Consider the following 11,262-nt stretch of genomic DNA (forward strand, 5'->3'; position numbering starts at 1 on the left):
AGCACCCACAACATTCGAAATACAGGATAATGACTTTTTTGGGAGCCTAATGCAGCATGTAATGTGTGTGATGTATTTATTTCAATATAGTAGAAGTAGCACGATGGGTTTTAAAGGGAATGACTTCATGTACATCCAATTTACCCCATCTATCACGGGCTATCTGGTGCAATATACTAAATGAGAAAGTGAATTCCCTCCCTCTTGTCGAGCCACGGCCTTGATCAACCATCATGTGTGTGACCATTTGCAACGTGGGAGTCCACCAAACGGGGGTGTCACATTTTTGCGCAGGGAGCGCCAAATAGGCAATGTACTCACAACATTCGAAGCATGGGTTAATAGCTTTTTTGCGGGCCTAATGCACCATGTAATGTGTGTGATGTATTTATTTAATTATATAGTAGAAGTACCACAATGATTTTCAAAGGGAATGACTCCATGTACATCCAATTTAACCCATCTACCACGGGCTAGTGCAATATACTAACTGAGAAACTGAATTCCCTCCCTCTCGTCGAGCTACAGCCTCGATCGAACATCCCCTGCGTGAGCAATGGCAACGCAGGGAGCCCACCAAGCGGGGGTGTCAGATTTTTGCGCAGGGAGGACGCTGCACGCAGTGCTGAGTGGCCTTACCAACGACATTCTCTTCCATGCCTTCTCAAAAAAAAAATTGTTCTTTCCTTTTGTGGATTTGGAAAGTATGAAAGTTCAGATTTTCTTTCAAGTAGTTGAAAGTTCAAAAAAACTATAGTCAAAATGTGAAAGCCAAATAATTCATAACTTTCAAATTGAGAAAACTGGAGTAGATTTTTCTGAAAGCTAATACAAGAAACTTCAGTAATTCTAGAAAGAAAATATCCTTGACATGTTAGAAAATGAGCGCCGGCTCGGTGGCCCACATGCTCGTACATTAGGGGCACCTCCAATGCTTGTGAGATACCGGTTTGTAGAATTTGCATCATATGATATTTGATGATGTGGTACAAAATAAAGCACGAAGGAAAGCATGGTGTAGAACACAAACGTGAAATGAGAGAGCAAACTTATACGTTTTTTCACCTTTTACTGGGCAAACTAAATACACTATGTTAGAGCTGTTGTATGATAAGTTGTTGGTTGATGACATGGTCATTTTTGTTAGAACCTAACATACAAGCTATTGGAGATGCTCTTATAATCTCAGAAAGTATCCTAAAAACCCCAGAAAGAAAAACTGAGTTTAATTTGCTTTTCGATAAAGGACATTTCATTCAATTGTATTTAATTTGCTTACGATGTATAGTCTTTTTTTTAAATGGGGAGAATTTTACTTCCCGGCCTCTTCACCACACGTCAAACTTGATCCTCAGAATTTTTTAAATGAGTATCAAGATATTTTTGATGTTTCACCACACGTCAAAATTGATCCTCAATAAATGGGAGAAAACTCCTTGTGCATGACCTGTCAATTCTAGGAATTGAACTCGGGTCGTTGGGCTGCACAACCGCATGCCCAACCACTGAGCCAAGGCTCTCTTTGCATACGATGTATAGTCTATGTTGAAAAAGGCCACACCTAGGTGGTGCTTAGACATGCTTAGGAATTAGGCGTCGATCAAACGCCTCGCCATGGTATAAGAGGAACTCTAGGCTCGGCAAGAAAGAAAATTTTCATTCAAGCGATAAATCATGTCATATTGCATACACAAGCCAAATGGGTCATGATCCAATGCGCGGTAGCCACTAGCTTACTCACTTGTATGCTCTAAATCAATATGCACCGCAAGCAAACGACCCGGATCCTGATCGTTCATTACCACAGTATAAGCACGATACCAAGTCAAACCCACGAAAACATCCCTTTATATAGCAAGAAAAACAGAGAGCCTTTTCAGTTGACCAGGCAACCTCCCCGCTCGTGCATCTGTGCATGGCGCATCGGATGGTAGGTTATGCAGGTGGCATGCAGGTAGGTTAGGTAGGTAGCGAGGCCAGCGGGAGGCCATGGAAAATAATCAAGCTCCCTGCTATGCACGAGGCCGTGTTATTATCCAATAACGAGCCCCGATTAAGGCGAATCGAGGCGAGCCAGCCTAACATTTCCATGGATCCTAACATGCCATGCCCCTGGCAGAAACATTCTCAAGAACATGGCATGTTCCTCCAATTATTCGACCCCTTCCACGTTCCATCATCCCTCCATCATCCGCGTGCGCGTTATAAATTCAAAATCTTGATCGATCGCATGGAAGGCGCAGGAGGAGGAGGAAGAAGGAGGGAAGAGATCGTGTCAATTGGGTAGCCAATGGCGCCGTCGTTGCCGTCATCCTCTTCTTGTTGGCATTCCGCGCTGCTGGTAGCCATGTTGGTGCTTGTGGTGGTCATGGATCAGGTGGCCATGGCGTACCTGGACGACGACATCGAGGTGGTGTGGGGCGACGACCACAGCTTCTTCTACATGGACGACGCCGGCGACGACGAGATCCTCGCGCTCTGCCTCGACGAGACCCACGGCTCGGGGTTCCACACCAAGGAGGCCTACCTCTACGCCCGCTTCGACGTCGACCTCATGCTCGTCCCCGACAACTCCGCCGGCACGGTCACCACGCTCTACGTAAGTCGATCGACCTTCCACCACCGCCACGCCAGTGCGCCATGCCAGGGCGCGGTCACCGTGCCCAGCCCACGGCACGTTGGCTGTGAATTGACGTATGCATGCGTGAATTTGATCGGTCGATGCGCGCAGCTGATGCCGGAGGACGTGCCGTGGGACTACCACGACGAGGTGGACCTGGAGTTCCTGGGCAACGTCACCGGCGAGCCCTACACGCTCCACACCAACATCTTCGCCAACGGCGTGGGCAACCGCGAGGAGCAGTTCCGCCTCTGGTTCGACCCCACCGCCGACTTCCACACCTACTCCATCGACTGGAACCCCAAGCGCATCACGTAAGCAAATCTATCAGAGCTCAGAGATCAACCTGCAGATACAGTATAGCTCATCGACGGAGAGCTCAAATCAACCATATGGCTGGTGCCATCAGGATCCTGGTGGACGGCGTGCCGATCCGGAGCTTCAGGAACAATGAGGAGCACGGGGTGGCGTTCCCGACGTGGCAGAAGATGCGGCTGCACGGGAGCCTCTGGAACGCCGACGACTGGGCGACGCAGGGCGGCCGCGTCAAGACGGACTGGTCGGGGGCACCATTCTTCGCCCGCTATCGCAACCTCCGGGCGTCGTGGTGCCGGCCGTCGCCGGGGGTGGCGTGGTGCGGCGACGAGCCGCCGGGGTCGACGTGGTTCGAGCGCGGCCTGGACGCGGCGGCGCTGAGGCGGGCGCGCGACGCCCACATGATCTACGACTACTGCAAGGACCTCCAGCGGTACAAGGGGTCGGGGCTCCCCAAGGAATGCGTCGTGGACTGAAACTGATGGCATGGCACGGTTCTCTGCTTTCTTGTAGTGTCAGTAGTGATATGTCATTGGCTTTGTACATTAGTTCGATTGTTTGTTTTCGTCTAGGTTAAGGACTAGCTGATTTAAAAAAAATATCTTTATTAGAAGTTTCATTGCAGGAATGTGTTATCTACAGAAATGAGAAATACATGAGTGTCACAGAAGTTGGGCTTCAGCGTTGGTCTTGAAGTAGTGACAGCAAGTAACCCACACGATGAACAGTTTTAACTGATCCATCTTAAGCTGGTTGCTAACTACTCACTCTGTATCTAAATAATTATAGTAGGGGAGAACTGACCGAGGGAGTAAGAATAAATGAATAATCCTGGTGTAAATCTGAATATTGCTCGTTGTGAACAAGGTCTTGTACTACGTTTACCTTCAAAATGATCAGTATAGTGAAGTTAGACTTTCTCTGAATCACAGAAGTTGCTGTATCCGATGATCCGCCGTAAGAGAAAACCAAAGATGATATGCGCTTATTATTTATTGTCTAAGTTATTATTGACGTGAAAGAGAACATATGAATCCCATACTGAACACAATATGTCGCAATCACATTTACAAATATCTGCAGGAGTCGCAAACTCACAATACTCTGTCACAATATTTCCCAAGGAAATATATTACCTAATGAATGGTTACTTCTACCTAACTGCAACAGCTACCATCCAAAAAATATAAGATCGATTTGGTACCAACCAGCATCCTCCCTGAGAAGCAAATGCCGTTCTGACAAACAACTGTTTTTTTGGGGTATAAACTCATTGTTCAACTGCAACTAATGACAAACTTACTTCGTTTAGATAGTACTCCCTCCGTCCGGAAATACTTGCCAAAGCAATGGATGTATCTAGATGTATTTTTGTTTTAGATACATCCATTTTTATACATTTATGCGACAAATAATTCCGGATGGAGGGAGTAGAAGCAAATGGATCAGCACTATAATTGCAGTCCACTCGACCACAGCACAAGATCAACTATACAAATATGAAATGGAAAAAATAGAGTACTATGGACACCCTGAGGATCAAATAGGTTCATGGCATTGAAAACGTGAAGAGCCTAGATAGACTCTTGTCAAGCAAGGTGCAAAGAACAAGCTTCCATGATATGCCGACAGTTTATGCACAACCTGGTTTCTGAATGTCAAATAACTTCCATAAAGCTACAATGTACTACCATTTATAAACACAATTATGGGTACCGACACTAAAAACGCAAAGCATATCGATGTCTCAAACTGAGAAATCATTCAAAGCAGATCCAACTTTTCATGCCAATGCTGAAGAAATCAAGCTCTTACCGAGCCAATGCCAGCGGAAATCAAAGATCAGTGGAATGTTGTTGATCAACCAAGGAATTTTCTTTCAGAAATGCTGTGGCATATGCACGAGAAAATGCCGAGTGCGGAGTACACTATTTAGCCCAAAGTAGGGAGCATCTGAGGTTTCTGTAGAGCCTGCCTGAGCCAAAAAGAATGGAATCAATGAGCCTGAAGAATGAAAATACAGTCCCATACAGTCCTGTGAAACCACTTGACATTTGTTGTCAGCATCCTTCTTCTCAAATGGTCCATCCTTTGCCCTCTGTTCAGCTTCATCTTCCTTCTCAGCTCCTTCATGTCGGCAAAATCGACGAAATTGATCCCTAAACGAAACAAATTCACAAACTGGACTACGTTTAAAATAAATTCACTCAGCTGACCCTTTTGTGTGGCGCTCGACACTCGGGCGTCACACTACACTATGTAACGCCTAGCATATGGGCGTTACACTTCTGGCCAACGTGGCACCCGGGGCCATACTCCTGGTTGTGTGGCGCCTAAGAGTAAGGAGCCACACTACATTTTGTGGCGCCTGACTGTAAGGAGTCACACTATCTTATATTAAAACTGATGTAACTTTTAATCCGTACATCCGATAAAAACGTGTCTTATATGAATATTGTGTAATTTTTCGTGTTCTATGCAATGGTGACATTTTCAGCTATATTAGGATAATTTTTTAATGGAAAATATGTTATAAAAATACATCATAATATAACTAACCATATTTTTAAGACTTAAATTTGACATGATGATAGCCATTGACCTATAACTCTTATGTATTTGAATCCTACATGAGTTTTGCACTACATAATGTGTACGTTCAGTCATGCCTATGCTTTTCATGTTAGTCATCTTTAACATGTTCATGTCTTGCATCTAAGTGACTAACATGATATAAATAAAATTTCATTACAGAAACCTACATTTTATGAGATCCATGGTAAATCTAGTGAAGGAAGACCCAGAATGTCTTGAGCAAGAAGAATCACGGAGCCCATCAATCCATCACATGCAGCATGTCTTGTGTTCTTGTTTGTCCCCTTACATATTGCAATATATAGGATAACACGTACCTTGCAAAATTCAAAAAAGGCTTCTCCGAGTAAAAACCAAGATTTTACTCGGAGCAGCCTTTTTTGAATTTTGGTTTTTAACTCAGAGAAGATAACACGTACCGTGGTTTTTACACGTACCTTGGTTGAAGAAAAACCAAGGTATTGCCCCAAAATTCTATGGGAACCAATGAGTCTGCGATACCGCTATTCTGCGGGAAATTCTATGGTCTGCATACTTATGTGACAGAATTAAGAGATGCTTCTGTATGGCAGTGTTCATAATTACATACCAAGTGTCATATTGTTTGGACAAGTTGCAATGAGGCTTCAAGAGGTAGTACTAAACTAGTTTCATCGCGGTTACAATGGTCTTGCACAAGTTGGACCAAACTAGTTAGGCTAATTATCAAATTATTAGGATATGTACTGTAAAAACTCCAGAAAATTTGATAGGCTCATGTATAAATTTCTCTTCACCACTCTGTCACATACAGAGTCTGACTCAAATATTGTGTACATACATCCGATGTAATATACTTTTTTCGAACCGGGCTTCCCCCCTTTCCATTATAAAGCATAACGGAAATACACAGTTTTTTCCTCCGAGCCAGAACAAGAGCAAGGGAAAGAGAGAGAAGCAATTTCGGGGCAATACCAGGAAACCCACCGTCTGCGCGTGTCATCAGGAACACAAGACTATGGGGCGAAAACCAAGGTACGTGTAAAAACCAAGGTACGTGTTATCTTCTCCGAGTTAAAACCAAAATTCAAAAAAGGCTTCTCCGAGTAAAACCTTGGTTTTTACTCGGAGAAACCTTTTTTGAATTTTGCAAGGTACGTGTTATCCTATATATTGCAATATGCAAGGAGACAAACAAGAACACAAGACATGCTGCATGTGATGGATTGATGGGCTCCGTGATTCTTCTTGTTCAAGACATACTCGGTCTTCCTTCACTAGATTTACCATGGATTTCATAAAATGTAGCTTTCTGTAATGGAATTTCATTTATATCATGTTAGTCACTTAGATGCAAGACACGAACATGTTAAAGATGACTAACATGGAAAGCATAGGCATGACTGAACGTACACATTATGTAGTGCAAAACTCATGTAGGATTCAAATACATAAGAGTTATAGGTCAATGACTATCATCATGTCAAATTTAAGTCTTAAAAATATGGTTAGTTATATTATGATGTATTTTTATAACATATTTTTCATTAAAAAATTATCCTAATATAGCTGAAAATGTCACCATTGCGTAGAACATGAAAAATTACACAATATTCATATAAGGCACGTTTTCATCGGATGTACGGATTAAAAGTTACATCAGTTTTAATATAAGATAGTGTGACTCCTTACAGTCAGGCGCCACACAATGTAGTGTGGCTCCTTACTCTTAGGCGTCACACAACCAGGAGTGTGGCCCCGGATGCCACATTGGCCAGAAGTGTAACGCCCATATGGTAGGCGTTACATAGTGTAGTGTGATGCCCGATTGTCGGACGCCACACAAAAGGGTCAGCTGAATGAATTTATTTTGAACGTAGTCCAGTTTGTGAATTTGTTTCGTTTAGAGGTCAATTTTGTCGATTTTGCCCTTCATGTCTCCCTTCTCTTCGGCATTTCCACCAGCTCAGACAAAGTTTGTTTGCAGCAGAGGCTGGCAACGAAAACCGAAAACCAACAGTGCCACACATACAGATACAGATACAGTCAGGGTAACAGTGAGTGAGGGCAACATGATCGAATTAGTAATAGTCAGTCCACAAGAGCACAAATCCAGCATTTACAGGCTCAAGACAGCAAGCAATACATGAGAGCCCGCTGAGGACTGCTACTCGGCACCAGTTTCTCAGATGTTCATTTGTATGTGTCCAGCCATAGCTATAGAAAAGGAAAGAGAACGCTTGCAGATCTCTATCAACATTCGGGTCCATTTGACCTCGCCAACAAAAAGCATCATCGTCCACGCCTAGCAAGCATCAGGGCGCCGTTCATCGCCCACTGGATTCCGCAGTCTAAAATGGACGCCAGTGGCTGTAGGAGGAGGACCCACAGAGCGACGCCCAGATGGCCCGGTGCCTTCGCTAGTTCTTCCGGCGCTTGTCCCTTGGGGAGACCATGACGGTCGACTCCGACACGTCCTGCAGTTCGCGCATCGACTGCGATCTCGCATGGGCTGGGAACAGCAGCTTCGGTGGGCGAGGAGCAGGTGGGGAAGCATAGGCGCCCGTGATGTTGCCAGGCTTCCTGTGCAGGCGCCGGGGAGGCATCTTCTGAGCTTCATCATCGCTGCCGCTGTTGCTCCCTGAGCTGCTTGTGGCGGCCGGAGACAATGTCATCCTCCTGCAGGTCGTGGGGCTGTCCACTGCATCATCTTCAGGGTACACCTCTTTGCTCTGCGCTTTGCCCCACTTGAAACTGAATGGGAGAAGACCTTTGCGCTTCCTAGGGGATGGGGTTTCTGGCTTTGGAAAGCCCTTCACCGGTGGAGGGGATGGGATCACAGCAACTGGAGGCTTCGTGAAAGATCCGGACTTGCCATTGTAGAACTTGGATACCCCTTTCCTGCCATACAGAAGAAGATTGCTCAGCAAAGTGGAGGATATGTAAATATCATGAAGCATAAGTCTCTCGACTAAGATAATAAGTGCAAGAATTTATAGACAAGAACAATCTCCAGGCTGCTCACGGGTAACGAAAAGACAAAATTAAGTTGCCAGATCAACAACATAGACAAATCACTGAGTATTTTAATGACACAGTTCCACAAATACTTAGCATATACAATGAGCTACCTGACAAAAGCATGTGAAAGAAGATCGTGCTATATGTTTAATGATCGCGTTCCTGTGTTAAGATACATCGAATTGCGCCCTGTTTCCACATGACTTGATCATCACCTTGATCCTACAGCATCTACGCACATTTTCTGATGGCTAGAGCCAACAAGTACCATTAAACTAGTAAATAAGCGTACCAGGATCATAGTACTGTAGAAAATTAAAAAGAAACTAAGGCTGGTCCATAGGTTACGTGCTACTCCCTCAATCCCATAATATAAGAGCGTTTTGCAAGCTAACATAACTTGCAAAAATGCTCTTACATTGTGGGACAAAGGGAGTAAAAATTAGTGTGCCCATTTTTGCTCTCATAGACTTAAGAGTAAAAATATGATATACAGCCAGATAAGATGAATGACTGCATTCAGGTTGTATATACAGAAACAGAGGAATGATTCGTATTCAGATGGTTTAATTGAAAGCATAGCAACCAGCGACATCACTGTATCAGAGACCTGTGTCTACCATTTGTAAGTATCAATAAGTAATGCTGTGGAGTTACCGAAAACTAACATTGTTGACCTTTTAATCTAATTGATCATAGTGTTTTACGCATAAACATGCAGAATGGGTGGTGCATTACTTTTGGCAAAGTTGAATGCATGCCATAATTACAACAGCTTTCCAGCAAACGGACATCCATTTTGACGACACAAAACAATCCATTTTGATGACACGAAACAATCGAAATTCCGCAGGAACACGATATGTATGATGTCACGTCACATAAGCATAATTACAACAGCTTTCCAGCAAACTACTAACGAGCCTGAAGGTAGCACTGGGCAGGACACTACGCAGGCCAACTTACTAGTACACTACACAGACACCTGGTAACACTATTCTCACGTTCAGCAGTACTGCCCCTTATATGCTATAGCTAATAGCTAACTAAATACACAATGAACCGCCATGAACTATGAAGAACTGGAGATTCAATCGTTCTGTGGAGTTTGGACAAACACATATGGCTGGCATTTTCTTCTAAGGTTAAAAGGAAGACACCAAGAACTGAATTAGATAAAAGCAGTGTCAGCTTTCCTAAGACAAGTATCACCAAAGTATACACACAAAAGGTATCCAATGCAATAAGCACCAAAACATTACTCCAGTCTATTCACTGAAGCCTTTCGATCTCAAGCTGTCCCAACTTGGCAAGTCAAATGAAACTTAGCATTCACAAATTAGTTCAATTAAAGGCATCAATTAAAGACACCAAGTACTACTAGTTCAAGGACCAAAGGGCCAAGGCACCACATATGGTGCGGTGCCGTTGGTCGTAATGAACACCACCTAAAATATCGGAGCGTAATCTCCCCCAACCACATTGGTTGCAAAGGGCCAAGGTACCACCAAGAACCACCCAGAACGCCGAACGAGCTCGGGTTATTCATTCCAAGACCGACAAAGAAATCCCCAAATTCGCTAGCAGAAGCACCCGGGGATCGGGAACTAAATTACATGGCTGAAATCACTTCAAGACCGCCCAAGAAGAAGACACGGGGAGCCAAGAACCTAACGCGTAATTTCTCCAACTGAAACCGATCAAGAACCGTCGCGTCGGCCCGGACGGCCGAAGAAACCTGCAGCATTTCCGCACGGGGAACACGCGGGGCCGGGACCAAGAACGGCCGCGTCCGCCCACATTACCCACGAATCGCCCGACGGAGGCGCCGAGAAACGCCCGGAGGCCGACCAAGGCCCAAGATCCGCGCTCCGCGGCGAGGTTGGGGAGAACTGGGGGAGGGGAAGCGTGGGGAGGGGCGCGCTCACCTGAAGGGCAGGGCCTCCTGGAGCGCGTCCATGGTGTCGAAGGGCCCCTTGTAGGAGCTCTGCACCTCGCCGTCGCCGCCCTCGACCTCCTCGCCGTCCCACTCCCACTGCGCTGCCGCGGCCGGGCTATCGCTGTCCCGGCCCGACGAGCCGCCGCGCCCGCCCGAGGCCGGCGGCGAGGCGTAGGCGCCGCAGCGGGCGGCGCGGCCGAACCGGCCGCCGCCGGCTAGCCCGGGCCCGCTCTTCAGCGCGATCGACATGGCCCCGCGCCGCGCTCCGCTCTGCTCTGCTCTTCTCCCCCTCCGCTCCGCTCCGCTCACATGCAACGGAAGGCGCCTCCTTTTTTTTTCTGTCGCTCGCACGCGCACGCCGCACGCCGCACGCGCACCGAAAAAGGGTTACTGTAGGGAGGACCGCGGGAGGGAGGGTTGGTTGGTTCCTCTTTTTCTTATGAGGTGGAGGGGGTTGGGGTATTTATTCGGCACCGGAAAGAGGTTTTTTCTTCTTTGTTTTATTTTTTGTTTTTTTGTTTCTAACGAGTTTTTTTTTTTTTTTGAATAATAAAGGTTTCTGCACCCAAAAGAGCTTGCAGATCCCCCCCCCACACACACAAATGCGGAACTGAAACGTCAGTCTGCTTAGACTTAGCTGTGAGAAAGAAGGAAAACCTTAATCGACTTAAGATTAGCCGAGAGAAGAGATAGATGAATCTTAACCGACTTAAAATTAGATGCACGCGAGAAAAAATGTACGGTGTGTAGCATTTATTTATGGAAAAACAGGGACGAGATTGTGTTAATTCAT

General features: G+C 45.6%; 2 protein-coding genes across 2 annotated transcripts; one reads left to right on the forward strand and one right to left on the reverse strand.

Annotated features, from left to right (window-relative positions):
- The first annotated feature begins 2,187 nt into the window (after nucleotides 1-2,187).
- On the forward strand, nucleotides 2,188-3,584 carry LOC123404199 (xyloglucan endotransglucosylase/hydrolase protein 24-like). Its single transcript, XM_045098115.1, has 3 exons — nucleotides 2,188-2,599; nucleotides 2,732-2,934; nucleotides 3,030-3,584. Exons 1-3 carry the CDS (start codon nucleotides 2,291-2,293, stop codon nucleotides 3,409-3,411), a joined length of 894 nt encoding a protein of 297 aa, XP_044954050.1. The 5' UTR covers nucleotides 2,188-2,290; the 3' UTR covers nucleotides 3,412-3,584.
- Nucleotides 3,585-7,571: 3,987 nt separating this feature from the next.
- Nucleotides 7,572-10,888, reverse strand: LOC123401659. Its single transcript, XM_045095502.1, has 2 exons — nucleotides 10,459-10,888; nucleotides 7,572-8,410 (listed from the first exon to the last, which is right to left on the reverse strand). The coding sequence occupies exons 1-2, from the start codon at nucleotides 10,716-10,718 to the stop codon at nucleotides 7,930-7,932; spliced, it is 741 nt and encodes a 246-aa protein (XP_044951437.1). The 5' UTR covers nucleotides 10,719-10,888; the 3' UTR covers nucleotides 7,572-7,929.
- Nucleotides 10,889-11,262: the final 374 nt, after the last annotated feature.

This window comes from Hordeum vulgare, chromosome 6H (assembly GCF_904849725.1).
Source record: "Hordeum vulgare subsp. vulgare chromosome 6H, MorexV3_pseudomolecules_assembly, whole genome shotgun sequence".
Lineage (NCBI taxonomy): Eukaryota > Viridiplantae > Streptophyta > Magnoliopsida > Poales > Poaceae > Hordeum > Hordeum vulgare.

What these genes read in the sequence shown, in the direction of transcription:
- LOC123401659 (XM_045095502.1), bottom strand. Translation starts at nt 10,718, where the DNA reads ATGTCGATCGCGCTGAAGAGCGGGCCCGGGCTAGCCGGCGGCGGCCGG. An exon ending in CAGGAGGCCCTGCCCTTCAG is followed by an intron (nt 8,411 to 10,458) that starts GTGAGCGCGCCC and finishes TCTGTATGGCAG; the next exon opens with GAAAGGGGTATCCAAGTTCT.
- LOC123404199 (XM_045098115.1), top strand. Translation starts at nt 2,291, where the DNA reads ATGGCGCCGTCGTTGCCGTCATCCTCTTCTTGTTGGCATTCCGCGCTG. An exon ending in GCACGGTCACCACGCTCTAC is followed by an intron (nt 2,600 to 2,731) that starts GTAAGTCGATCG and finishes CGATGCGCGCAG; the next exon opens with CTGATGCCGGAGGACGTGCC. An exon ending in TGGAACCCCAAGCGCATCAC is followed by an intron (nt 2,935 to 3,029) that starts GTAAGCAAATCT and finishes TGGTGCCATCAG; the next exon opens with GATCCTGGTGGACGGCGTGC.